Below are 27381 nucleotides of genomic sequence, written 5' to 3' on the forward strand. Positions count from 1 at the left end.
ATTAACAGGTCTCGGCTCTGAGCTGTAGTTTAGTGGTTTTTAACCTCTATGACTTGCCAAGGTTTCCAGGGAATTTGCAGATCCACAAAACAGGTTTTGTCTGACCAGCACTAGGCTTGTTTCTTCTGTCAATAACTTGGCCATTTGCTGCTTTTACCCACAGTGTAGATGCAAGGGATTCTCAACTTCTCCCTCTCCCCTGTGCCAGACACTGACTGGTTAAAATCATTTCAGATCTCATTATTTCCAGAGTATTTTTAACCAGCTGCTTCCACAGCACAGTCTCACAAACACTTCAGTCAGGCTGCAGACCACAGGTTGAAAAACACTGCCAAGCATTCACACCTTGCTTCAAACCACCTCCATATCCCAAGGCAGCACTGGTTCCTGAACAACCACGGGCTGGAAGGCCCAGGGCAATGGGTAAGGACTCAGCAGCCACAGGGAAGGAAATGGCTGTGGGCCCACCTCTCTGTGCCCAACCAACACCAGCGTTTCAATAACAGCTCACAGACTTCTCCGGGCTCTCCTCTGCTGCTTTTCCTCATTCCACACATGTGGGACTATTTTAAAATAGAAAGTTCTTAAGGACCTCAAAGGCACTGGGACCAGAATGGATCCAGCCTTTTAGTCAGTGAGGTGCTTCACTTGGGAGGTGTTTGAGTGGCCCAGCTGAGATCAGAGGGCAGCTGCATGTGGCAACAGCCCTATGAATCCCAAAGGCCAGAGCCTTCCTGACTATAAGAATCCACTGGAGCAGAACACTGACAAACACCTCTAACAGCACATTTATACAGGTTGGATGAGAACAACTTGTTCAGCAGCACTCTTCTACTGCAACAGTTACACTTACACATGTGAAAATCTTGCGAAATCTGGCACAGACCCACTGTGGTTTAATGCAAAATAGCCTAAAACCAACCACAACAGCAAAAACCCAACTATACCTCTCTATTAAAAACCGTCCCAAAATAGAGCAGGAAAGGAGAGAAAGAACAGTGCTGATTTCCTCTTTTGCAGTCAGTTAGACAACTAAATTGCTGTGGTACACTGTATATTTATGACCCAACAGCTCCAGTATCAGACCAGTTTGCTTCTGGACCGAGTACTTTAATATTCCACAAGGACCCTTCCTCTGCACCAACAGTTGGGCTGTCTCAGTCCAACAGTCTGTAAAACGGGGGTGAGAAGTTGTTTACCAAATGGCTACTTGCAAACACCACCTTTGCACATGAGGAAGCTTATCTTCAGGCTGTCATTTCTAAACAGCACCAAGTATTCCCCAAAGTACTCTGGGAGCACAAATAAATCTTGATTTTTGGACACATCTGTCGGCAAGAGCTGTATCTGCCATCAGGGGAAAAGGCTGGAGGAAAAATGGTGAACTGCAAAACAATTCCAGCCAAGGGCCATAAAGGTAACGGCAACCAGAAAACTTACTGGGAGCCCTCACCCTGATCCTGGGAAGCTAGTGGTTTGCCACTAAATGTCAGCAAAACAGGGTACCTACTTCCCCTACTTAAGGTACTCTGGGGGATTCTAGAATTACTCCTCTCATGGTATGACTTTTTTTTCTGGTCTCCCTACAATCAGCTGGCAAGGGCAGGGCAACAAATGTGATTCCCAGACTTTTCACAGAAGCATAGCCACAGTGAACATCCAGAAACCATTGTTTTTTAGTCTTTTTAAAAAATATCATGGTTAAAAAAAACCAAACTACATCAGATCTCTGAGAGAGAACAAACAAACCTTGTCCCAAATGCAGAGCTGTGCCCGAGAGAACAAACCCCAGCTACTAGAACTGTGGGACTGCCAATTCCCTTTACACAAGGATAGAGAACAGGACTCCAGCATGGAGGGTGCCTGCCGTGGTTGGCAGCAGCTCCCAGCAGCAGGGCTATCGCCCGTCCTGCGGGGGAGAAGTCTCAGCCCCGTTGTGAGGGAAGGCGCACAGCCGCGATGTCCCCGCCTCTGCTGTGAGAACGCCGTGCAGCAAAGAGGCACTGCCACCTCTTGTCCAGGCCGTGCAACAGGACAAACAGCAGCCTGCCGCCAAGGAAGTGGCTTAGCCCGGAGTACTTGCTCATGAGCACCAGGAGGACACGTCTGAGAAGAGGAGATTCCCACTCATGGCAGGTGACACCTCCGTGGCCACCACCGCAGGCCTCCATCGAGAGCTGCCAGCGCAACCCCAAGTGAGGCAGCAGTGAATAAGCGACAGTAAAAACCACAGCCCCAAACAACCTTCATACATCTGTGTGTTTATTATTTCAAAGTACAATATATACAGAAGGGTAAGAGCGAGATCTTCAAAAAACTTTATACAGAAACAGGTATCTACAAAATTAAATCAACAGACATTCTGTGTATACTCAGAGGACACACGTACACGTATCGGAAGAGTCAACATAACCTCAGCTAGAACACGAAAATGGGAAGGAAGCCGCCATGCACCTTGGAAAAGCTCCGCGTACCACCCTGCTCCCTGTGACACGCAGCCGCCGCAGGGACAGCCCAGGGCCCACCGCACACCAGCTCTGCCAGCGGGGAGGCCGAGCGCCTGGCCCTCAGGGCCTTCTCCTCTGAACCCCTTCCCAGATTCGGCTCTCTGCAGCATGCGGGCACTCGGCTGGACACTGGGGTCAGTGGAAGCCAGAGACCTTGATTTCTTTTTGAGTTATGAACAAGAGTGTTGTATGAAAAATATTGTGAGGGAGTAACTTTCAGTTTTATGAGCTGGAGATACCACAGGTATTGCCAGCAGCAAGTGAAGACGGTGAGAATGTATCTGAGGAACAAATCAACCTCCACTGTCTTCTGAAGACTAAAATTAAAAATATTGCACACGCCTATCTGCCAGAAAGCCAGTGGTTTCTACAGCATAACATGGTATTCTTCACTCCACAGGGTCTGGCTTACACAGTGACAGTGCTGGATTTACAGAGGGTGGCAAAGCCTAGGCAGCTTTCCTGTAGGGCCTCGAACAACATCTGGATGTGCAATGTTTGAATTAAGAGCACCCTGGGTATTTAAGAAACAGATGTTTAAGCCTGTAGGACACAGCTAACTACAAGCTTGAAATTTTCCAAAGCAGCCCATGGCAATTACATGTCTAATGGACACTGAATTTCAATGACATCTGTCACTAACTGCTCCAAGCTGCCTTCAAAATTAGTTTCTCTCCAAAACTGAGCTTATTTGTGGACAGTTTTCAATCTCAGGTTTGTAATACAAAGTTTCCAAACCCAGAGTCAGTGAAATGTGATTACAACAGGAGGCTTGCAAACCCCCTGCCCCCAGTGGTGCGCTCCCCATGGAGCCACACACCTCTCACACCAAGTGTTCCTGCTACCGGCACCCACTGTCCCACTGCTTCCCCAGGGAAGCAGCGGGCAGGAGGCTCAGAAACGAGCAACACTTGCTAAGCACAGTTGCTGGCTGACCCCGTCACGTGTTCATCACATTCCAGCCTTATGGACTGAGAATCATTTGCCAATGTGTGAGCTGGAAAGAAATTTCCATCTCTAACAGGTGTGTTTAAAATAGACTTTGGGCCATGAAGATACTGTGCACAATGAACGATGCCGTGTTTTGGCTGCTTTATGTGTCTCCATAACCAAGAAAAAACAAGCCAAAAGCCTGAGAAGTTACTCGTGCTACAGAGAGGAAGCAGCATTTCCAGCAGGGCAGGAGGACAGACAGCTAACTAGGTTTCTCAAATAACTTAAAAGGAGAAATAACCATGCCAAAAAGAAACAATAATTTCCACAATGTCATTGCACTTATTCCATCTGCACCATGCCTCTCCTTCATTCACATTGTACACCTGGAGAACATACATTAAATGATTACAGTATTAACATGGGATCTAAAATACTGGAGTCATTCAGCTGAAGGCTTGAAAATATCCAGAGATCTGGTACATTAAAACATGAGAACACAAACACACAAGAGCTAAGCTATGTTTTGACATGCAAATTGTTCTAAATGCTTTCTTTCAGTCAGGAACAAGTGCCTGTCAATTCCTGGAAGCTGGAAACAAGCCTGTTTCAGCAGAGCCAGGTATTTTCCTCTTCACATCAACAACAGTGAAGCAGAGGTAGTTCCATGACTGGTCCAAATTACCTAATACTTCAGATAACCATTGCTCTCAGGATTTAGAAAAATATATGTATAAAACCCACCCACCCAGATTAAAGGCTCACAGTTTCTACAATGCTTGGTCAGGTTTTAAATTGTTTCTACCCCTCCTTTCTAAAGAAATACTCAATCCTTTGACACCCAAGGCACCTGCCATCCAAGACTCTCAGAGCCCTCTGGACCACAAACCAGGTCTTGATCCCACGGGACTTTCAGAGATGCCCATCTTTAAAGTACAAAAGGAGTCTCACTGTCTTGAATCAAACTACTTGACTCAAATGAGGCCCTTCTCCTCAATTCAGTTCACTGCAAAGCTCGGGTGACTCTGTGGCACCTGAAAATGAAGTATACACCCCTAAGTCACCGGGATTTTTTGATAAATTAACCTCCTGTTAATTTAACCTCCTGCCTGATTCAGGCCCCTTGGTTTGTGTATGATGCCAACGTTGCCTGCAGTAAGACAGATTTCCCTCACCCTCACGTATCCTTTCTAATTAAAATAGCTAAAGCAGTGCTATTGTAAAAGGACATTAAGTCTTTTTTCATGATCATAAGAAGTTCAAGTATTTAATAAAAACCCAAAGCATATATTTACACTGTCATCTGGTCAATTAATTTTGGTCAAAAGGCAATAAATACAGAAATATATGCATTTACTGCTGGAATAGAACTATTTCACATCCTGTTAATTACTTGTCCTGGAATTAAAATGATAATGTGGTGATGTGACTAGCCAGAATCTTGTCCCCTTGATATTCCCTCTCCATCACTCTCTCAGCCTCTGAAGTACTAAGTAACAGTTCTCAGTTTGTGCCGTTTTGACCAACTAATTCTTTACTACAGTAAAATTAGCGAGATAGATATCTCTGTGCCACTTTCACAGTCCAATCAATAGATTAAAATCCCATTTAGATCTGTTTGCCCTTTCTTACCATTACTGTCACTGGTCTAGCTAAAGTTACTTTAGCTGGTCTAGCTAAAGTTAATGAGAAAATTTACTTATCTTCCATTTGTCTTTGAAAACAGATGCAATCATGATGACTACCTGTGTATACCTAACAATAGGCAATGAAAACTCCTCTTTAAATGCTGTTAGTTATGCAGAAGGCTAAAAAACTTCACTAGCCAATTAACTGCTATCAGACTTCTTAGATCCATATAGATCAAGGGTTTACAGGCATTGCTGAATTAACATTTGCTTCAATTACACATACTCAACAACCTAATCAGAGAGCTTCTTAATTCCTTACTTTTACCGCTGTTTCGCTTTTGAATAAAGAAACTGGACCAGTTGAGTGTTAATCTAAAGCAGAAAATACACAATATCATGGTTACTGCTTTAAAACAAAAATCTTGTGACAAAGCATTTTTCCATGCTTATGTCAAAAATGCTTAACCAATCTAAATATCAGAAATAATATGCAAGAAAGGAAACAATGTCTGAAAGCCCTTAAAGCTCAGTAACACTGGATATGTTCAACAGCAACTAAGACATAATCGGTTTTATTTTTTCAAGCTCCATCACTAATTGTGCAGTGCAAAAATTAAAACCTCACTGCAGCTCACTTAAAAAGACAGTGAGTGCTGCAAAGCATCTGCATGTCATTTCAAATACAAGTTTTAGATAAATGTAGTGTGCAGTAAAACTCAGCAATACCTCAGGCTGGTATTGAGTAGACAGGACCACGCTGATGCCAAACCCTGGAGATCACTCACACGAGTGAGCCTGTATGGTTAAAGACTGTATATGCAAAATACCAGATGCTTGTACTGGCAGGCAATCAAATTTCAGGAAAAATGTAAAAACCAGTGGCCTGCAGCACCTGCCTTTTCTGCATCTTCACGTTGGTTATTCCAAAAAAGTTTTAGTTATGTCTGCTTTATTCGCTGTTCCAGTTCATGCTTGTGTTTAATAAGCCGTTCTATTTCTGTTCCTAGAGTTTGAAGGTTTTCCTTTGGGGGGGGAAAAAAAAAGGATAGGGTAAGTTATACAAGGAAAATGAGTCAATCAGCACAAAATGAACTAATAAGTTAAAATTACTGTTGATGTCAGCACATTGATACTTTCAAGTATCCAGAACAAGCGCAAATGATTACACAGAGTCGGAAAAAACCAAGCTCGTTTCAATCAAGGATGCAAAGCTCTCAGCAAGTCTTTTTTCTGCAGTTACTAATATTCTACAGGCTGTCTAGAAAGTACAACATTCAAGGGGAATGATAATTACAGAGAAAGATCTCCAACTTTTGCAGAAGCCTGCAGCCTGGCTGGCAGCCTGCAGGACATTTCCCAACCTGCCCTCTTTCCCGTGCAGCAGACATGCATACACAATGTGCTGCCCCAGAAGCTTAACCGGGTACCCAGATGGCCCTGGCTCCACGTGACTGGGGAAAGTATGGAGAGGCCTTTCCCCACTGAACACACAGCCAGCCCTGAGTTTATTTCCAGTAGCAACCCATTAGTTCAACAAGGGTCCCAAAAGGGAGACTCAGTGTAGATCCTATTGGGTAACTCTTGGGTTAACCCAGTGTCCCCACCATGAGCTGAGTTCTAAAAATTCCTCTTTTAACAGCATGCATCTCTTTGCAAGCAGTCTCAGAACCTCAGGAATGTGTAGCTACTCACTTTCAGTGTAATATTTTTCAGTAATGTATCTTCTAAGACAGCCTGCAGCTTCCTGTTTATCTCCAAGGAGAGTTCCAAGGTGAGACCACTATCTGCGGGATGGGACGTGTACAGAGATGCCATAATCCCTCCCCGTCTACTCAAGTGTACTTTGTTGAAGTCAGAGGCTTCTGATGACAGCGTTCCAGCTTCTTCCCGCAAAATGTAGCTCTGAATAATTCTGAGGGGAAAAGAATTTTAAAAACATCATAGCACTACAAGGGAAAACTCAGACACTGCAGTAACTTCAGATTCCAGACATTAAAAGCGCCATTTTCAAGCTGTACCGAACTACACAAAAGGCAGCAAAAAATCAGCTTCTGCAATTTCTAGGTCAGAGTAAAACCTAAGATACCACAAGTGCTACAGGAGATGCTGGTAAACTGAGTCACTACGATGCACAAGGCTTACAGGTTTACACGTATTTTGATAAAGTAGTACAGCTACTGGAGCAAAAATGTACTTAAATGCCTCTCTCTACACTTCTTTTCTGAAGACTCCAGACAGGGACTCTTTAAGTTTTCTATGGATGAGACTAAAAGTTACAAAGTCTCTGCTCAAGAGTCTTCACAAGCTGTGATCGTGTTCTATGAAATGGTACCAGATGGACATAAATGTATAGGCTTTTTAAGTAAGGGCTATTCTTAACAGGCAACTGTACTTTCCAGAGGAAGGCATATGTCACACCATTTTCCCCCTCCTAACTGAAGTTCCAGACATCACTGTGTAAGATGAGATTTCCATGGCAGTGGAATCTTGTCTCACGTGTTAAATACCGACCAACTTTGGCTCCAATACCTTGTTTGTTTGATACGCATGCCAGACTACCATCTGGAATTATGCAGATTCTCCTTCCAAAGCAAATACAATCAACACCCTTTTAAGCACCTATGGCAGCAGTCCACCTCAAATCAGCCACCTGGTGATCGCTTTGCTACCAAAACACACTTACACCCTCTACACCTCTTGAAAAATTTGAGTAGTAAACAGCTCAGCAATTACTGTAGCTGCTGGGGTAAGATAAGGAGAAAAAAACCTCCAAGACTAATCCTAACTTTGAGATGTACTGTCACTGCAATATTTTTATTGTTTTAAATATTTCCATAATAACTTGTCTTACATAAAATCCAGAGCGCTTGCCTAGAGCACCAGCTCAGCACTGAAAAACCCGTATAAACAGGACTCAGAACATACTTTGTCTTTTTCCTGATCTCCTCCACCAGTTGTTTAATGTGATCTTCCATAAACTCCATCTTCTCATTTTTTCGAGCATGTGCCTTCTGTAGCCTCAGTATTCTTTCAACCAAGACAGCCTTGTCCACCTCTGGGAAGCTGTCCACTGCTGCTGAGGATCCAGTGTTCTCAGGTGACCGATCCTCATTGCTGCTGCGTGCGTTAAGTGACCCTGCCAATACATCCATATTTGTAAAAGCTCTTTTTGCTTTTATAACAGGTAAAAAGTCTCCACTAGTGCAGTGCATGTTCAGTAGATTAGGGTATTTTCTTCAGAATACAAGTTTCCCTTATATCTTAGTGGGGTTTATATAAGCAATCCTTGTATTGTTTAAAGGACACATGCTGAAAACATTGTAGTCCCCTAGCACGGGCATAATTCCTTTAACATAAACATGCTTGCTTCAGCAATGTTTATTCCTGCACAGGTACCTTCATATCCATTAATAGTACTTTTTACAACATGTATTTTTAAAATATCTCATTTGGAGTCCACTAAAACTGCAACACTGAACATGGTGTACAGACTGACAAAAGCCCTGTGTATAAACACTCTGCAGCACTGAGCACTCAGAGCTTGAAATATTTTCTTTGCATTCTGTTCTTCTCTCAAAGTATCTCTCCCTTACACAGTGAGATTATAGGATACTGACAGAACTAACCTAACTTAAAACCAAAAGACACAGAGGAAGAAAACAGATGTTGTTTTCAGTGCTAAAGGTAACCACTTCTAACTGGATAGAAAGTAATGAATTTTACACAAATACACCCATGTCTCTAAAGATGCTAATTGATTTATCATTTATACAGTTGCAGATGTCAATAGTGCAATTAAACAATGTTGGAAGCCACCGCTCATTTTTGTTTTGCCTCTGGCAGCATTTAAGAAAGCCCTCTATAATCTGGAGTCCTCTGAGCTGCTTCTAAACATAAAAGCAACAAAATAAAATAGGTAGGCATTTCAAAGAAACAAAATATAGAAACATTTATAAGAGATTAAAGTTTAATATTTGTAAGTACCTACGACTGCATTCAGCCAAGTGAGTTTTGATGCTTAAAGGCTGTTTTGTCAGCTTGAATGGGAGGCTGCCCACACAGAAAGAGCGAAGCTCACGGCAGCACACCACCTCAGCCTTACTGAGATGGAAGGATTGTTTTGGCAACGCTGCTATGTGCTATGTTACCTGATGAACTGGAACGGCTCCCCATGCTGCTGACTTCTTTGTCACAATTACCATTTTCCATCTGATCCAATTTCCTTCGTGCTAAAAGTATAATAAAATGACTGTTACCAACAGGAGATTAAAATCCCAAAATCATAGTGTTACACAATACACAAAGACTCTCGTCCCCTCCAATCTGTGCTAATTTAGCAGGGTTTGACAACTGAAAGATAATGGTTGTATCTAAAAATCTTAGTCACAAAAAAACCCCCAAACAGTTCCCCTTCTCTCCCTGCCTCAACCACAGAGCACCTGGATGCAACATCCACCCCAATCCCTACACCTGCAGCAGTTGAATGTCATACATGGGATTAACTAAGAACAGTAAGATCTTAAGAAACATAAATTTGATTTTACTTTTATTACAACTGCCACATAAATAACCACTGAATGACAGCATGGCAACTCCGTTCTGGGACCTCCTAACTGCGTCACTATTGGGAGCTGAGTGCAGCACTCGTGAGAGAAGCACCACTCATTCAGCAGGGATCAAGAGGGAAAGTGCACAGCTGTTCATATATGTAGAAGAGAAGACATGGAACTTGTCTTGCACAACACAAACAGGGTCTTTTCTTTCAAATGCATTTCAAACAGATTTGATTGCATTCAAATCTATTTGCATTCAGAGCATATGCATTATTGGGTGTTTAATGATTTCTATTTGTTGACAAAATTAGTCATCAGTCTCTCCATATCCATTTTTAAAATCTGGAACACTGTTTAATATACTAAAAAAAAACTGTCACCAGCAATTCTTGATCCAGTCAGTAGCTAGGAAATTTCTAGCAACTTTTGAACAGACTCCTCCACAGACCAGTATCCATATATACCCACAGTGACAGTTCAATAGTCACATAAGTGATCACAAGCACCATGTTCTTTTGAAATAAATCTTTCATTTTATGTCTAAGCCCATTTCAAAAGTGATATTTAAGACTGAAAATTGACACTAGGGCCTTGTTTCCTGTAACTGCAGTTTCCACAAGATCTAACTTGTTCACTCTTTCTCTTTCGGGACAGGGAGAGCTTGAAGGGCTACACTCAAGCTGTGTGCATACACAGACAGGACCCCAGTCTCTGCCCAATGCTGCTCAGGGCCTCACAGATGGGGCTGATTCATTATATTGGAAATAATCTCAACCTAGTTGAAGTTGCTTTGTGAGATCTTTCAGGTTTGCTGCATGCTTGCGCTTCTGGGTAGCCAGCTCATCTTTCAGCTCATCCACGTGGGTCCTCAGCGCTGCTAGTTCTTTCTGCTCTGAAGCTAGCTGAGCTTGGAGAGTCTCAGCCTCCAGCTTCCACTGAGCCTCCTCCTTCTGCAGCTTGGTGGCCTGAAATTGCAAGTCTATTTTCAGTCATATGCAAAAACATTCCAGCCAAACCATACTGTATGTAATGCTCAACAGCCCCAACTCTGCACTTCTCATCTGAGAATCATTCACGGTCCTCATTTATTATTTAGGCTAAATACTCCCCCTGCAAATGAATATGTAGCACTGTGCAATGCTGCACTAAGCTAAACAATCTCCAAAACACCTACAGGGTAGAGTACAGAGCCATGAAGAGCTATCCAGTGCAGTCACGTTACCTTAAATGTTACCTTCTGTGAGACACTAAGTTTATGAAAAGTTACATTTACCTCATAGTACAAACAGGAACTAAGAAATAGTTTACTGTAACAAATTTCACAGACAAATTACAACCTTTTGAGTATTTCAATGACAGTTGCATAGAGAACAGCTTCGTATTCCCAGAAAGACAGAAAAAACGGCACAGTACACCCCCTTGTTTCAGTGCAATGTGCCTCAGAATTTCGTTCTCCTTAGAAACATGAGGTGTTTATATCCCACTGCCATTATTCTATCCAACTGTCAAACTCAAGGAGAAACTGCAGTCAGGTAAATCACAAGGAGAAACTCATGTGCCACATCTTTATCAGCATCACACATCTTACAAGTGAAAAAAAATCTCAAGCTGCACACTGTACTCACCAGATCATCTTTAGTCTGTTGAACACATTCCAGCTGATTGCGCAGCTCTCTTTCACTGTAAGAAAGCTTATCCAACTGGCTCTGTAAGGAACTGTTTTCAGACTGAAGCTGTGCATTCTTACTGGTTAATTTTTCAGTGAATATCAATAGCTCAGATTCTCTTTTCCGACTACCTTCAATGTCCTTCTGGAGATCCGCAATCAGAGAATTGAAACCATTTACTTCTTCCTTTAAAGTACTGATTTCTTGTTCATCTCTGTCAAAACAATCATTAGAATATCTTATTAGAGACAACCTGAGCTTAAGGATATGCAAGCTTGAAAAGAAAAGCATTCATGTCAAAAGTAAATAAGGTAGAAGAACAATTAATGACCCTGAAGCCTCTATCAGTTACTGGATAGTTTTAAATGCCAGGGGACTTATCTTTGAAAGACAAGGTAATATTCCAGGTCAGCAGTATGGTGACTTCTCAAACATCCTTATCCAAGCGGTGCAGCTCTGATTCAAAGGACCTTCCTTATTTCCCTACACTCCATCCCCACAAAGACCCACAAAACAAGCTCTTGTTTCTACTGAGGCACTCCCATTTGGAGACTCAATCACTTGCAGTCCATTTGAGGGAGAAAAGCTATATCTTCAGTTGTGATCAATATTTCAGAGAAAGTGACTGAAATCGATTTCAAAATGGAATAGATATTTTGAAAGCTACAGACTAAAAAAAGTCCTCCTCTCATTTGCTCTTGCAATATTATTTCGTTAATTCTTACATCATGGGATTTCCTACACCTTTCTAAAGCTTTACCCTTTCAACATCAGCAGAAAAACCCTCACCTCTCTCTTGAGTGTGTCTATTCAAACTTTAAAATAAAATTGAAGTTATACAAAGTTAGGCCACACATCTCACTTAATTCCGTGTCAGACAGCATTATTACCAGGAGGCTCAACTCACTTGAAATCAACAATCCCATACCAACATTTTTCTTCAAGAAGTTAGGCTCAGGCAATTCAAACCTTTCATAACTCTGAAAATGAACTCTAATTTTGCAAAACTAAGTACCTGAATTTTACTAGGACTCCATTACTATCGATCATATGCTTCCAGCTACCAGAATGAGGAGTTAGGTGGTTAATGACAACAAGAGTTAGCAAAGGATAACATCAAAAGCACTGCACCTTGCCTTTACAGTCTATTTTAGGCTCATTCTGTGTTTCAGAAGACTGAACAACTACAGCATTGATTTTTTTTCAGTCTTTTATGCTGCAAAATATCTCACCCACAGCAGCCATTTAAAAACCTAGGCCAGAAGTCTATGCTTACATTTTACCTTTCCAAACATGTTATTTTATTATGACAGGAGAAATCTCTAGTGAACATTCAGTGTTGAATCAGACAAAATGAAATCTTTTGACCATTATAAAATAGATCTCTAGCTTATCCTTAAAGTTCTCCAATGAAGGAGACCAGGTAACACTGAAGGTAATCAGTATACAGCTCAGCCATAAAGTTCTTAATCTTTCCTGCAAAAATCTTTATTTTTATCCCTCTTTCACTGAAAAAGGATAGCTGAACATTCCCTTTATAATAACCTTTTAAGGATGTCTCCCTTCCCTCTTCTTTTCCCTAGGCCAAAGAAACCTGCCTTCTCTATTACTTCTCATCAAGAACACGGGTAAGATTTTGTGTGAATCAAGATAAAATTCCTTCCATCTGTTTCCAAGAAAGGCATTAAGTTTATTTATTCTGCAACAACAACAGGAAAAACAGAGGTCAAGATTCCAGCACTTCTCTTTCTTAGATGTTAACAGGAATTTACTGTCCCAAGTATTAAATTCTAGTTGAGATCCCACAACTTTATAAAACATTCTAAGGAGTAGTGGAAACATTAAAGTCATTCTAACAGAGAAACAAAAGACAATGTGAAATCTGACGTAGGGCTAAGTGTTGTAAGGAAGGATACCTGAAAATTATTCAAGCTGAATAGGAATGAGAGAGAGATTTAAGTATGTCTCAGTTACTGAGAGGAAAAGATAACTGGAAAACCACATTTCTAGTTTCACACTGTGATCACTGTCATTTTAATTAATTTGTCAAGATGCCAAGTGAAAAATAACTGTTATTGATCAAAGTGTAAGCGTCAGCTGTCTTTGAAGTACTGCAGTTTCCCTAGAAAGGCTGAGGACACAGTGCCAATACAGCAGACCAGGAGACAGTAAATGAAAAATGCTTCGTTCTCTAAGGCCTGTGCAAGTAATCACTGAAATGTTTTCCAATGATAAATCAGAACTGTTTAAAAGCATAGGAGGGACACATGGGGATTTCTGCTTATCTGATATTCTCTATCTCCATTTATGCAACACCATCAGAATCGGTGAAGTGGATAGCATTTGTGTATTCTGGTCCACATGTACCATACAGAAACGTGACTGTGCTCAGACACTCCTGAAGCATCCAGGACTCCAACTCTTCTGAGATTATTCTCCTCAATGTTCTTAAATGAGCAAACTTTGACACAGCAGAATGAATTTCAGACCATCAGAAATACAAGCACTCCCTACTGTCTGAATACAGCATCTGACAAATAGATGAAACTCTTTTTGTTCAATACTTGAATTTATCCATCCATCACAATTTTGAAGCAATGTATCTTTTCAGTTTAGTTGCCTTTCCCCAGTATTTCACGAAAATGAGCACTAGGCAGACATCTAGAAGACATAACTTCCCAGAGAGTAGTCCAGAAGGCAAACATTTCTTATTCTAATAATAAAAGAAGTCTTCAAATTACAATACCTGTTAAAGCATCACTAATTTCAATACAGAAAACTAATTCCCCGTGCCAGATAATCTTTTAAACCATTTTTCAAAGTGCATAGCTGTACCTCTGATGTCGATCCTGCAGATGATCTACAGTTTTGACTCTGTCCAGCAAATTCTGAATTTCAGTTTTCTGTCTATTAATGATTTCTTTATATTTGGATAACTCATCCTCTGTTCTTAAACGTTCATCCTCTAGACACTTTACCTAAATAGAAAAAAAATCAGAAACTATTTATTGTCTCAAACTTCAGAGATGAATGATTCTGATCAAATATCTACACTGCTGTACAATATTATTGTGTTAGTTTTTGGTGCTTCCAAGTAGTTTAGGACAATATCCTAAAAATTTCAGATCAAATACAATCAGAAAAATAAACAAACAAACAAATATCTAATTAAACAATTAACATTAGTTTTGTCCATAGACACAAACTTGTCTGTTGAATGCACCAGGACCCCAGTTTTATCCAGTTACCAAGCCAACTCCTCATAATGTCTTCCTCCCTTTTTCTAAGGTCCTATTTGAGCTTAACCCCTGCTCTGGATAGAGGGACTGGTATGCTAATCTATGGACTGTTCAGGAGTTATGGACAGCTATCCAATTAAAAGATTTAATATAGTCTTGTTCCAAAACCCAAGACCATGCCTTTAGCCTCACCACAATCCACCACAGCACACGCTACCTTTGTTCTCAGTGTTCGAAGTTCATCCATGCCTTCTTTAAATGTTCTCTTCAAGTCTTCAAGTTCTTTTATTTTTGCATGATGCACCTTTTTAAAGAGTAAGAAGCTCCTTGAGAAATGTAAATGGCAGTAACAGCTCCTGGGATGTCAAAAAAAATCTAGGCCAATGCAGGCCACCACAACTGCTGAGATAGCTGAGGCAGAACAAGTACCCTGAAGGTTTGTTTTACATCAAAAACAAAGCACAGTCTAAAAGCCTCTTTGTTCTCAGAAGAACAGGGAACAGACGTGAGATTACACACAAATCTATGCCACGAAACAGCACCTGGGGAAAGTTCTAGGCAAACTGGTTGACTCTGAAGATGGTGTATGCACACGAGCTGTGAGAAGGTATTAAGAGAGAATTTAGCTTTAGGGCTAGAACATCTCTACACAGAAAAGAGGCTGTTCACTGTCTCTCCTTCCCACACAATCTGGCAAAACACAGGTCAGAAATGGCTACTTATAATCCAAATTTGTGCCCTATATTACAGCAACATTCGTGCTTATAAATACAAGAGCAGTTACTTTATCATCATTAAATCCTACTCCTCATATTGCTTTGTTTCTAACAAGTGAATCCAAGGCAATATCTAAAAATATCCCAGCAGATACCTGGGATGTAATATTAGGCTAAAAAGAAAAAAGTTTGGCACAAACTGTAAGCAGATTCAAATAAGGTTCTCAACATAAAAATGCATGCCATTCTTAACCACAAAGTTGCCAACTGTGTTGTCTCCACACAGCACATATTTACCTCCAAGTGATCAGACTTCTCCTGAATTTGTTTCTCTAGTTCCCCTTTAGTTACTCGGAGTTTTGCATCCAATTCATTTGATTTAATTTCTTCTGACTCCTAAAAGGATGGAAAAAATTTAAGTACAGTTTGACATCCTCCTTTCCAGTTTTATGAGCACACAGGCAACTTTTCACATTGCTGAAGTATTTTGTGTAAGTCCATATCTAATAATGCAGAACATACCAACATCAACCCCAACACTGCATGCCAAGTAAGAAAAATATTTGTCTTTTCTATTAAACGATCTTCCAAGTAAAGAAATCAGTGACTAGTCATCTCAGCTTTGTAGCTCGCATAGGATAATTCTTCCTTGCTACAGCTTAAGAAAGAAAGGAAGGAAAAAGCTCAGGTGCTGAACTAAACTAATTTCACCTCCTGAAAAAAATGTGCCTACTTGATAGGTTTTTATCATTTCTTGACAGTTTTTCCTTATCTGGTCTGCTTCTTCCTTTGCTTCAGTTAATTTTGTCGTTGCATCTTTGAGGCGCTCTTTGGTATCCTACAAAAGCAGTAACAAATATTGGATTAAACCTATTTATCTAATCTAGGAAAAGCATTTCTCGTAATAAATGTTTCCTACTTCAGTCCAGAGAGAATTAACAACAAAAAAATGTCCAGCATATTTTTCCTCTTGTTTCCATTTAACTATTACTTTATTCAACTTCATTTGTTCCAATACTGAGAGGATAACAAAAGTATCTCTTGGTTACGTGCCAGGCATATTTTCAGACGATAAATTTAACTCTTACCACGTGACAACTAAAGAAGATGATAGTTAAATTGTACAAATCCCCTCCCTCAAATTAAGAGTTGATCACCAGATTGAACATAAGTGCTTCCCATACAGCCTTTCAACATTTCTGACTTTTGCTGCAAGTATTCAAATCAAACAAAAACCACTCAGAAATAAGATTTTAATGCTATATTGCAAAGTAAACAGTATAACAATTTCTCAGACTATGTTTTTATGTCATGGTATCAGTACTTCACTAACCTTATGTGAATCCATTTCTGTTTTCAATTTGTTCTGAGCCCATTTTACTTTGATAACATGAGAATTAATTTCTTCTTTCAGTTTTTCTATTTCTCTGTTGAGTCGAGTGGCTTCACCATCCTGAGAAGATTTCACAGATTTCATTTTATGGATTTAAATCATCCTGTGCTTCTATAACAAGACTCCTGCTCAAGAGTCAAATGCACGGTGGTTTTTCTTCCTTAACATCTGGATTTTACAAAAGCACGCTCATGCTTGAGGGTGCTCAATAATGCTTTAGTCCATAATTCAGTGGAAACAAAAAATTACTGCTCTGATTTGAACAGCAAGGTAAGGCAGCATTATTAATGTTACATATCTGGTAAAAGGCAAAGTGTAGTCTAGAGTTCTAGCTAAAATAAGTACCTCCTGGGTAAGCTGCACATTCCTCTTTTGGTTCTTTTTTTGGCAAAAGGATGAGAAAACATAGGTTCAAAGTGGTCAAGCCATATAGTATACAAGGCTACAGACAGAAATTGTGCCGCCAATGGAATGGTATTAACCAATCCTACAGGTATAGACTGGTGTGAGCACTGACAGCAACACAAATCAAATCTGACAGCAAGTCAAATCACAAACCTGCAGAATGAATAGATGTTAACAGAAGCACACTGCTGGCATAACCTTCTATGACAGTATCCACAGAACAATGAATTAAGTTTAATTTCCAAACTGTATTTCTAAAGTAATAGGTTCATCTTATCAAAACAGTTTAAAGCAGTACCATATGAGGGCAGTACAAGTCCTGCAATACTCTAGTTCAGTCCTCAGGAGTTATGAACATGTTAAGAGTATGCTAAGTGTTGTGTAGGAAACCTGAAGTCATGCTCCCACTTCCTGTTCATGTGAGAGGCAACAGTGATTTTGTTTCAGAAGCACAACTTTTAGGATTTTTATTAAGATGTACTTTTCTGATCCTTCTGTGCATATTACAATTGCTCAGAAGAGGCCCAAATCAAAGTTTGAAACCTATTAATTTATCAATTTTTGGATCTTTCATGTGAAATAAAATTGTGAGACACAGCTGTGAAGCACATAATAAAAGATATGGACAATTTAAAAGGCTGATGGGTTTTCTATCTGGCTTCTGAAAAAGAATGGCAAATTTTTGGAATTGAGCCTGAAAAATCCTATTGCTTTACTACCAATTTTTAGAACAAAAGAGAAAACATAAAGTGAAGACAGAAAACAGCAAAAAATACTGCAATAATTTAATGCCATTACAACCTTAAAAAAAAATCCAAGCAAGTTGGAAATTCCCTCAAAATCCAGGCATCTGCAACAATCAACCTTTTCAATTTTGTCGAAAAACCCCTAATGTTTCCCAAACTTATATTCAGGGAAATATTACAAGGAACTTCAAAGAGATGACAGTGAGAACTCAGTAACTTCTTCCCTTTTCTTTGGAGGAAAAGGGGTTTTCATAGCTATGCAGCAACCTCAAATGAAAACAGGTTTCTTTCACCAAGTCCAATAGCAAACAAGCAATAAGGTTGTTCTGAACACGCTTTAATGATTCACTCAAGTCATACAGCAACACTTAAAGTACCTTCGTTTCATAGAGCTGGTGCAATCTTCCTTTTTCCTGAGAAAGTTGTTTGATTTTATTAGTATGCTTTTCTATTTCTTTGTTTGCATCTCTCACTCGTCTCTCAAGTATCTCCTTTTCCTTTCGGAGGTCAAGTGACTCCTTCTCCCCTCGGACATATTTCATCACCATTGTTTCCTTCTCATGGCGTGCTTCTTCACATTTCTTGTTTGCCTGGAAAAAAGATATGGGAATGAATCAATCTTGTACTTCATAGTTGGCACTTCTAAGACACTACTGGCTATTTTCAGTATTGCACTATAGTAGCATAGCAAAGTATGACTCAAAAGCTCCAGTTCTGCAAAGACTAACACTAGATCCACTTAAGTACTGAACTACTAATACTTGTAACAGTAAATATCTTAAGCAGCTGCAGCTTCACAGCTAAACATCTCAAATGTGCTATCAATATACCAGTAATTTGGAATAGAATTTGTTTCAAAAGGAAAGAAGTTTATCTGATATGTTTTAATAACAAAATGATTTTGCAGACACCCAGTACCTGCCCTCTGTCTTCCCTAAACCACAATTTGCACAATTGCACAATTATTATCCAGTGACTTATTTTTCAGATAGCTTACTTTCAGTGGCTTATTTTTATAGATGCCTCCTGCCTCAGTAATAACAAATTCTGCTTAAAAAAATAAATCAGACATTGAGCTTTAAAAATCATACACTGGAGAAAATACTTCGCATAACATCATATTAATAAGGAAAAAAAACCATCTCAGCACTCCATAATACATGAGACAAGAGCTTTGTGCTGGAGATGAGAACAACACTGATTTTGTGATAGCCTGTCTGAAAAAAGCTACTGCCAGCTTTTATCCCCTTTTGAATCAGGATGAGAAAGGATAACGAGATCTCCTTGTGGGCTGAACTGCATACATATAAACACACACATTAAAAAGACTTACAGGGCTCTCTAGAATGTTAACAGATACTTAGAAATTCACTGATGCCAGTTTTCAAAAATGCATATAACTGCAGGGCTAGTAGCTCCAATTCTGTAAAGTTTTCCTTATCTACTGATCTAACACCCAAGGCTACCTGTTTCCTACAAGAACCAAGTTTGTTCATGAGATGTTCAATAATTAAAGGTTTACCATATTACCTGTTCCATTCGAAAGGCCATCTCTTTATGCAACTGCTGAATAGCATTTTTGGCTGCTGCATCCTGAGTTAAAAGTTTGTCTTTACTAGCCTTCACTTCTTTATTAAGCTCTTCCATTCTTGCTTCCAGCTAAAAGGCAACATTATGATATAATTACAATGAAAATAAGACTTTGATCATGTTTTGTACAGGCAGGAAAATTTCGTTAAAAAAACAGATGCTTCAACAGTTATTTACACTGTATTTTACACTTGTCAAGCAGCAACTATCCATCTAGCTTTGCATCACAGTACAAGCATGAAAGATGTCAATCCTCATTTTCAGTGAGACTGAAGATGCATCAAACCAAGTAAGATACGAGGCACAGTGATTTACTACACAAAACAGTAGATTGACAGAAAATGCTGAGGTGCCAGAGCAGAGCTGGCTGCTCTCTGAAGTTGTTTCACTTTCCACCTTTTTATTGCTGTCTTTGTGCCATATCCTCCACTGTGACAGCAAAGTAGTCATCCATTCATACTGGACTGGACTGGGAATCAACTCATTGAAAAATAGCTCTGCAAATAAAGGGGTGTTTTCTCATTATGGTAGCACTTTTTTTTGGCTGCCTACTGAACCAAATCAGAGACTTGTTCCAGCTGAAGAATTATTACCCCTGTTCAACTGGATGGCTCACTGCACAGCAATGCAAGCCCCATGCAAGTAGCAGGAGCACTAGCACAAGAGCAAGTGGTGGCTACATAAGCTGTAATCCTGCCCAAAAGTTTTTCAAATTTTGCCTTAATGACTATCCTCTTGTTTCAGGGAAAGCCAGTTCACCAAGGTTAGGGTTCTTTCGGTTTTAGCAGAGTGGGTTGGGTATAAAAAAGTACAAGATCTCAGGGTCACTATCTTACGTGTTTGTGCAATTCCAGACTGCTACACAAAAGCCAAGAACAACCTAAAATGCTTCTCTTAGCAGACAATGCATTGAACACATCATGTTCAGCTTTGCAAATGGATCACTGCCCACATGATAAAAAAGTTTTACACACATGAGCATGCACATACAGTTTGCTTACAGTTGTGAGTGCAGTCAAGCTTTCATTTGCTTGAAAGCTACCAGGAAATATTAATTCAGAAATTGTAACGATACAACACTCACATCAAAAATGAAAAAACTCAAAGTGTTTCACTTTGTGTTAACTTACAGCTCCAGGTGCTGTCTGACTACAATATAAAGTATTACACTCCAAACTGCTATTTTCTGAAATGACTTGCAAGCATGTAGTATCATAGATCCTACTTATCTGATCAGAAAGAAAACCAAACTCCCTCATATATATATTTTTTTCCAGAATGGGATAAAGCAACTGATGCATGATATAGCTTCATGAAATCATATTGTGCTATCACAGAAATATAGACAAGAGAGAACAAGTAAGTTGCTCATTTTCATCTATTCAGGCATATGCAATTTCAATTTGCAGCTTAAAAAGGAGACTTTTCAATTTCACTTTCAATCACATCATGGATTTCCATCTTCTAAATACATAAATACATTTCTCTGGAGCTCCACAAGCCTGACAAGCGGCTTTGAGAACAACTTTTGTGCAATGCAGACATTAACAAAGAAACTTGACAACTAGGGTAGGATCACCAGCACTTTGCCAAACAAAAATCAGTATTTTAAACGCTATCTCTTGCCAGATTTCTAAGATCTAATCTGTGATCAATTTATAAAAGCTGTCCAACCAACTGTAGAATCATAGTAGATATCTCTAACAGACAAGCAGCAATATCTGATGTGGTATCTTTTCTTCCCACAGTAAAATCAGCCCACACTAATGCACACTGTGTTCTGTGGTCAGTCACAGTTCTAAGAATGCCCTGGGGAAATGCCTGTATAGTAACCAATAATACCAAAATGATGTGCAAGATCACAGTTAACAAGCTCTGCTCTTTATACAGATTCCATGTGTTGTTGATGTTTAACAACTGTGACTACACTCCCATCCATTTCTATCAGTCAATGCAGGATTTAATGGAAGATAAAGAACAAATTAAGAATATCCTTTTTATGTCTGCTTAGAAGAAACAAATCCTCCTATCAGGATAAAAGACTGAACAGATCTTCAACAGACACCATCTCCTGCAGGAGGCCAAGGTACACAAAATCCACCTACCAGGGCAAATCACGAGACAGAGACCTTCTTGACTGGAAGAGAGGCTTCCAAATACAGAACACTGAAGCACTGTGAACCTACAAAGTCGGTTTATCCAAAGACACTTTAAGCCAATGAATATTTCTTGGAATGGAAGAGCAGATTTATCTTCTCAAAAAGCTTATAATAATCATCATCATCACAGACATCCCTTCTCTGTGCCTCCAAGGCTGTCGAGTTACTATTGATGCTGTTTAAGATCATGTATATATGAAATACTAACCAGGACTTCTGTTTTGTTATCTGTACCTGTTTAATAATGTTGAGGTGCTGCTTTTCTGTTTCTGTTCGTTTTTTCAATTCATCTTTTAAGTTGTCCTTTTCTGAGCAAATTTCCAATATCAGTTCTTGATGTTTTTTATTTTCTTTAATCAATCTGTAAAGAAAAAAGAAATTAATACAAAGTACACCAGTACTAGGATTTTTGGTTGGCTTTCATTTTGAGATATATGGGGTTTGCTCACTGGTCTGCAAATTTTATTGAGAGTTGCAACCAGGAACACTAATAAAATCAACAACAGCCTAACAAAAAAATGAACAAGAATTATGTTGTGCATGTGAAACTCCAAGCCAGTAAGCACTATCTTTCTTCTGAGGAAACTATTCATTTCCAGCATTTTAGGGCTGCTACAATGACATTAAATATTTGGTACCAGAATTGTGCATGTTAATAATTTTAAGATACTTGCAAGACAGTTAACTTCCAGTCAGATAGCTCTGCCATTCAAATGCCTGAACACACAGACACTGTATTAGTTTCAGGGATTGCTCAGAGTAGCCCTTGAAGTTCACAGCCTTGTAAGAAACAGAAATCGAATTTTTTAAGCCCTAAGTAGGTACAGAACTACAAGAGTGTCTGTGCTCATGCTCCTCAAAGTTCAGTTTTTTAGCAATAGTCTGTTCCTTTGCAGCTCAGCTGTTTGAAGCCCGAGTTGAAGCTGAAATGTACTTAGTTTGACCTTCTAGCAGGGCAACAGAGGATAGTTACAAATAAAACTCAAAAGTTACATTGTCAGAACTGCTGAATAAACAGAGGCTCAAATATTTGAAGGTACAGTTAGATGCATGAATTCATGGGAGGCATGCATTTACCTTTACACATACATTTCCATCTTTATCTCCCCTTCTCTGAAAAAACTCTTAAAAAAAAATCTCTCTAATGAACTAGTCTCCTGAATCACAAGCAGTGAAAGACAGCTTAGCACTTCTAATCTGCTTTTTAATCTATTAATGAATATTCCAGGATTACAAATCCTTAATTCACTCAATTGCTCCACATCTTAGATCTGATCACAGGAGACAACTGGACTATTTCCAGAGCAATGTTACCAGAAATTCTACCGATCATAAACTACGAGACAAAAAACATCCCAACCCAGAATGCCCTTTGGACCAAACAAAGTGTTTCACTGCAGTTTAATGTTCTTGAGGTGAGTCTCCAAGAGTCAAAGAGGTGCAGCTGTCAGCAAAAAAAAGAGACTCAAGACATGTTTATAGAAGAAATTTTCTGTGTTTACATAATATACGAATATATCTATACAAACATTTCTGTCTAAGAAAGTAACTGGTCCCTGGCCAAAAACACTGACCTGCCTTTGAAATTACTGTAAACAAGTAAACCCCAAACAACTATCATCTCCTGGAATTACAACCATCCACTTCAGAATTCCCCTCCTCCTCCTCCATAATTACTGAACATCTAATTATGCTTTCTCGAGCTTTCCTGTCATCAACTGACTTTCCTCACACAATTTCTGTCAGAGGTTGAGAGAACACTATCCCTGCTGGGCATCTCTCCCTCTGCCTGGTTTCCCTCTCTTTGATGTCCTTCCACACCATGGTATCAGTATGCCTTATATGAAGAATAGGACACTCATTTCCAGCTCTGTAGGAATAAATTTGAAGTTAGAGGCTACGTTTCGCTAGCAAAAAACATTTCTAAAGGGGCAACACTGATTATGAAACAAGAAGTCGGGGATCAAGAAATTAACTGGGTTTTGATGAACAGAAATATTCCCCATGCTGTACACTGCCTGGTAAACTATTAAGCCCAGTTTACTATAGCAAAGTTTATAAACTACGCATTCAAAAGTCTTCCTAAGACAATAGTTTATCTATATATGACATTTCCAATTCAAAGAATATCTCTCAAGAGATGAGCAGCTTCTGTGGATTATGGCAGGAGACTGAATACTATTTGAAAAAGAAATAAGCAATTTAAAAATCATAAATAAAATGCACCTTGCAGGAGTCAGTAATTAGAGAGATTCAATTCTCCAAAGACATGTATGGACTGAATGATTCCTGGGCTATTTTTATATCACCGTTACCTTTACTGTATTTAAGTAATTCTAGACATTGGCAGGCTATTCAACTGAACATCTGGCTATTCGGTTCTTGCCAAATCCCACAAGAAGCACACATTTTTATTTATGAGTACACACCACAACTAAAAATAATTCCTCACTTAAAGAACATACTTTAAAAAGCTTATTAACTGCCCTTATAACAACTCACAAGAGATTACTTGTTTCATACCACAATGTCCATACCACAATGTCATATGAAGCTGCACACAACATCCAACTGGAATTGTTCAGTACACACCTCGCATTGTGTGAGCACACTGAAATACTCACTTTTTTATAGTTTGTTCTTGCTCCAGGTATTTATCTTGCACACATTTTTCAAACACAGCCAAGGCATGTTCACCCTTTCGCATTCCATTGGGGGATTTTCGTTCCTTTGAAAAATCTGTAGATAAGAGTTCAGACTCTATTTCCTTTAGCAAATCCTCCTGTGAGGAAGTCTGATGTATTGTGGAAATGAGCTTCTTTGTGCAGTCTGTGTCGTAAGGGCTTTCCGAATAGATTTTATCACTCGATTTTTTCACAAAGCCAGGCTCCTCCCTTAGCTCCTGTAATAACTCCATTAGTGATTGTTCTGTCTGATTAGTTTTTGGATCTTGTCCTTCAAATTCTTCATTAGATAAATGGTCTGGGTTTGGGGAGCCTTCTGTCTTTCTTTCAGAGCAGGTACTGGCACAGCAATCTGCCCCTACAGATTGCTGCTCCTGACTTTCTGCCAAAGGCCCATTGCTGCTTATGCCAATAACTGTTGAATCCTGGTCTGAGGGCAACAACCTCGATTCCTTTTCCAAGACGTCAGCATCGACCCCAGTATCACTAATGCTTGAGCAGTCCTTTATTCCAGATGTTTTATCAGACTTCTCGTTACCTGGGGACTTGAATGAGGCACCACCTAACAGATTAACTGGCTCCACCGTGTTTTGCATTTCTGGTGAATACTCCTCCATCATTTTCCTTTGCAAATCTACAAGTAGAATTCACATTACACAATGTATTATATTAAAAATCAATATGAAAAAAGGTTGAGAGCAGAGAAAGGAAAGGCTACTGAAAAGTAAAGTCAAAGTAAAGTTCAAAGAGCAAAGATAATTTGAAGAACTTCCAGCTTGACTTTTAGGCAAATGATTCAATATAAGTTTTTCTAAAAGGTGATAAATCAAGAACAACAAACAGGAAGTAGTGAGAGAGAAATGTCAAGAGACTAAAGAACCCCCCAGCATTAAAACTAAGAATTAGAATTAACTCTTTTTAGAATTAAGAAATCTATCATTTAAATCCAAAGCAAATCCAAGTAATCACCTGTGAAAAACACTTCAGATATAAAATAACAACAAAAACAATTTATAGCCTTCAGCTTTTACTTTCCTATATATGATTTGAAAGCAACCATAGGTCTTGACTTACTCATTTTTACAGTATAGGGTGACTCCCTCATCCAGCCAGAATATTCAGCTTCCTTACTGTCTCATCTTCACTCACCACCCATACAGCCAAATGTATCTCTACCCAGCAACCTAAACGAAGGGGCTGGGTGAGGATGGGGATGTGATTCTCTTTTCCCCATCTGCTTTTAAGCAGTCAAAATCTCTTGCTGGCAGAGCACAGATGGTGGCAGATTTGCCCTCTCAGAAAGAAGCTTGCAGAGCAAACATTTGAGGAATTGAAAAGCTATGCAGAAAGCGTCCTACAGGAAGGACACCACATTGAGATTGAAATAGCTAGACTACTTATGGAAGAGCCTGGGTATAATGCTGTATCTTCTTTTTCAGCAATCCCAGATGGTCAAGTGTCTGGAAAGACTGCTGGCATTTTTAACAAGCACAAGAAGCCCTTATACCATCTCCATTAGGAGAAATTAATGACAACAGTCATAACTTTTAGATGCAACCCTACTCCCCAATACTGGATAAATTAAGACTATTTAAAAATAAGGCATTTTTTTTTCATTTCTAAATTCAACTCTGCTAATCCAACAATTATCTCAGAGGAAGCAGTAACCTTGCCATCTTGAAACATCAAGTTTTGTTTACATATTCACTTTCTCGTTTGTTTAGCTTTCTCTCACACAGAGACTTTCAGCTACATGCTTCAGGCCCTACACTTTGACTCAGTCTCAAGTGAAATCCTTTGTGCTTCTTGGCTCCACTCCTCCAGAGGCCTGACTTATTCACCAACACTTAGCATTGAGGCTTGCATTGTTAAAACAGAGAGATACAGGAACTGCATTAGGGATGTGACTAATTGCTACCACAATCATCTTTCACTATTAGGTATAAAAATCAGATAAGAGGGGAAAAAAAAGCAGTAGCCTCAGCTATTTCTACCAGGAAATACTATCAAACAAAAACCCTACCACTAGCACCTGAAACCAACAGTTGGGCTACAACTGTCAGTTAATCAATAAGAGGAAAGCATAATCAAAGCTCAGCATAAGGCTGAAAGTACAAAAGGAAACATGTCACAACTGGACCAGAGTCACAGTCATCAAATGAAAATTACAGATTTTTAAGTAACAAAAAACTGACTTTCCTTTGTGCTTTCAAAGCAAAAAAATTTCAATGCTACAGTGCAGTACAAATCAATAGAATTCAGAAAGGAAATGGTAAGGAAAACGACGAGTGAGAATAGACATGGTGAATGTGAGAGTTTACATACAAAGTGAAACTTTTACAAGGACTCCCGACTTTACAAACAGATCTTATCTGCCACTAAGAAAATCTTTCCTTCAAATGATTTACGCTTAGGTCATCATTGGAGACAATAAATCCCTGCATTTGGTTTGTGCAGCCAAAACAATTGCTCTTTTAATATCTATCTACTTTTTGATAACTTCTGCTAGTAATGGAAGTTCACAATGTACTACACTGATATTCTAAAATTAAGCAAAAGAGAAACAACCCCCATTGATGATCTCAATCTGCAAGCAAAGAGAACCAACATAACTAGGAAAAAGCATTCAGTCTGATAGAGACTGGTTCATTTACTACACATCAATAAATGTAAGAGAATTATGTTTAGATCAGAGGAAAAAAAATCACCTTCTAATATCTGTTCCCTCTTATCACAGTTTATAATCTACAACTCAGCTGTACACAGATTTTATTAGCATAAAGCTGAGGCACCATCCTTTTCTATAGCAATTACTCTAGTCTAAGTTCTTGCTACTACTTTCTCTGGAATGATCAGAGGGTTTTATTGTCATTTTAAGCCTTCTCTAAAGTGTTATAAAACTTCCCAAAATGTGCAGCTGTTTGATGTGTTACTGCCTCAGAGCCACTCACTATTGCCCAGCTGCTGCAGTTCACTCCCACAAGATGAGCTTCCGTGTTTGTTGTTACGCCTAATGTTTCCAGTCAAACGGGATTGTATTTCTCTTCATGTCATAGAATGGTAGGGATTGGAAGGAAACTGCCCTGTTAAGACAGTTCATTGGGAAGGAAACTGAGTTTTCATCTTACTGTGTTACTTCCTTCTGTCAGTAAAACTGA

At 39.3% G+C, this 27381-nt stretch overlaps 1 protein-coding gene across 5 annotated transcripts in view; it reads right to left on the reverse strand.

Annotated features, from left to right (window-relative positions):
• Positions 1-2245: 2245 nt before the first annotated feature.
• The window catches only part of CCDC186 (coiled-coil domain containing 186), a 36173-nt gene continuing 11037 nt past the window's right edge, over positions 2246-27381 (reverse strand). For 4 of the 5 annotated variants that reach the window (XM_062001135.1, XM_062001132.1, XM_062001134.1 and 1 more), the window contains exons 2-16: positions 24164-24857; positions 21774-21900; positions 19321-19449; positions 18168-18380; positions 16580-16699; positions 15980-16084; positions 15544-15642; positions 14748-14834; positions 14127-14269; positions 11250-11505; positions 10400-10589; positions 9220-9300; positions 7997-8207; positions 6764-6983; positions 2246-6093 (exon numbers count right to left, since the gene is read on the reverse strand). In XM_062001135.1, coding sequence (XP_061857119.1) covers positions 6010-6093; positions 6764-6983; positions 7997-8207; positions 9220-9300; positions 10400-10589; positions 11250-11505; positions 14127-14269; positions 14748-14834; positions 15544-15642; positions 15980-16084; positions 16580-16699; positions 18168-18380; positions 19321-19449; positions 21774-21900; positions 24164-24843 — 2745 coding nt within the window. In that variant the 5' untranslated portion in view covers positions 24844-24857 and the 3' untranslated portion in view covers positions 2246-6009. Of the gene's footprint in view, positions 6094-6763; positions 6984-7996; positions 8208-9219; positions 9301-10399; positions 10590-11249; positions 11506-14126; positions 14270-14747; positions 14835-15543; positions 15643-15979; positions 16085-16579; positions 16700-18167; positions 18381-19320; positions 19450-21773; positions 21901-24163; positions 24858-25297; positions 25408-27381 lie in introns of all 5 variants that reach the window. The other variant, XM_062001131.1, reaches the window with a different exon arrangement.

This window comes from Colius striatus, chromosome 8 (assembly GCF_028858725.1).
Source record: "Colius striatus isolate bColStr4 chromosome 8, bColStr4.1.hap1, whole genome shotgun sequence".
Classification (NCBI taxonomy): domain Eukaryota; kingdom Metazoa; phylum Chordata; class Aves; order Coliiformes; family Coliidae; genus Colius; species Colius striatus.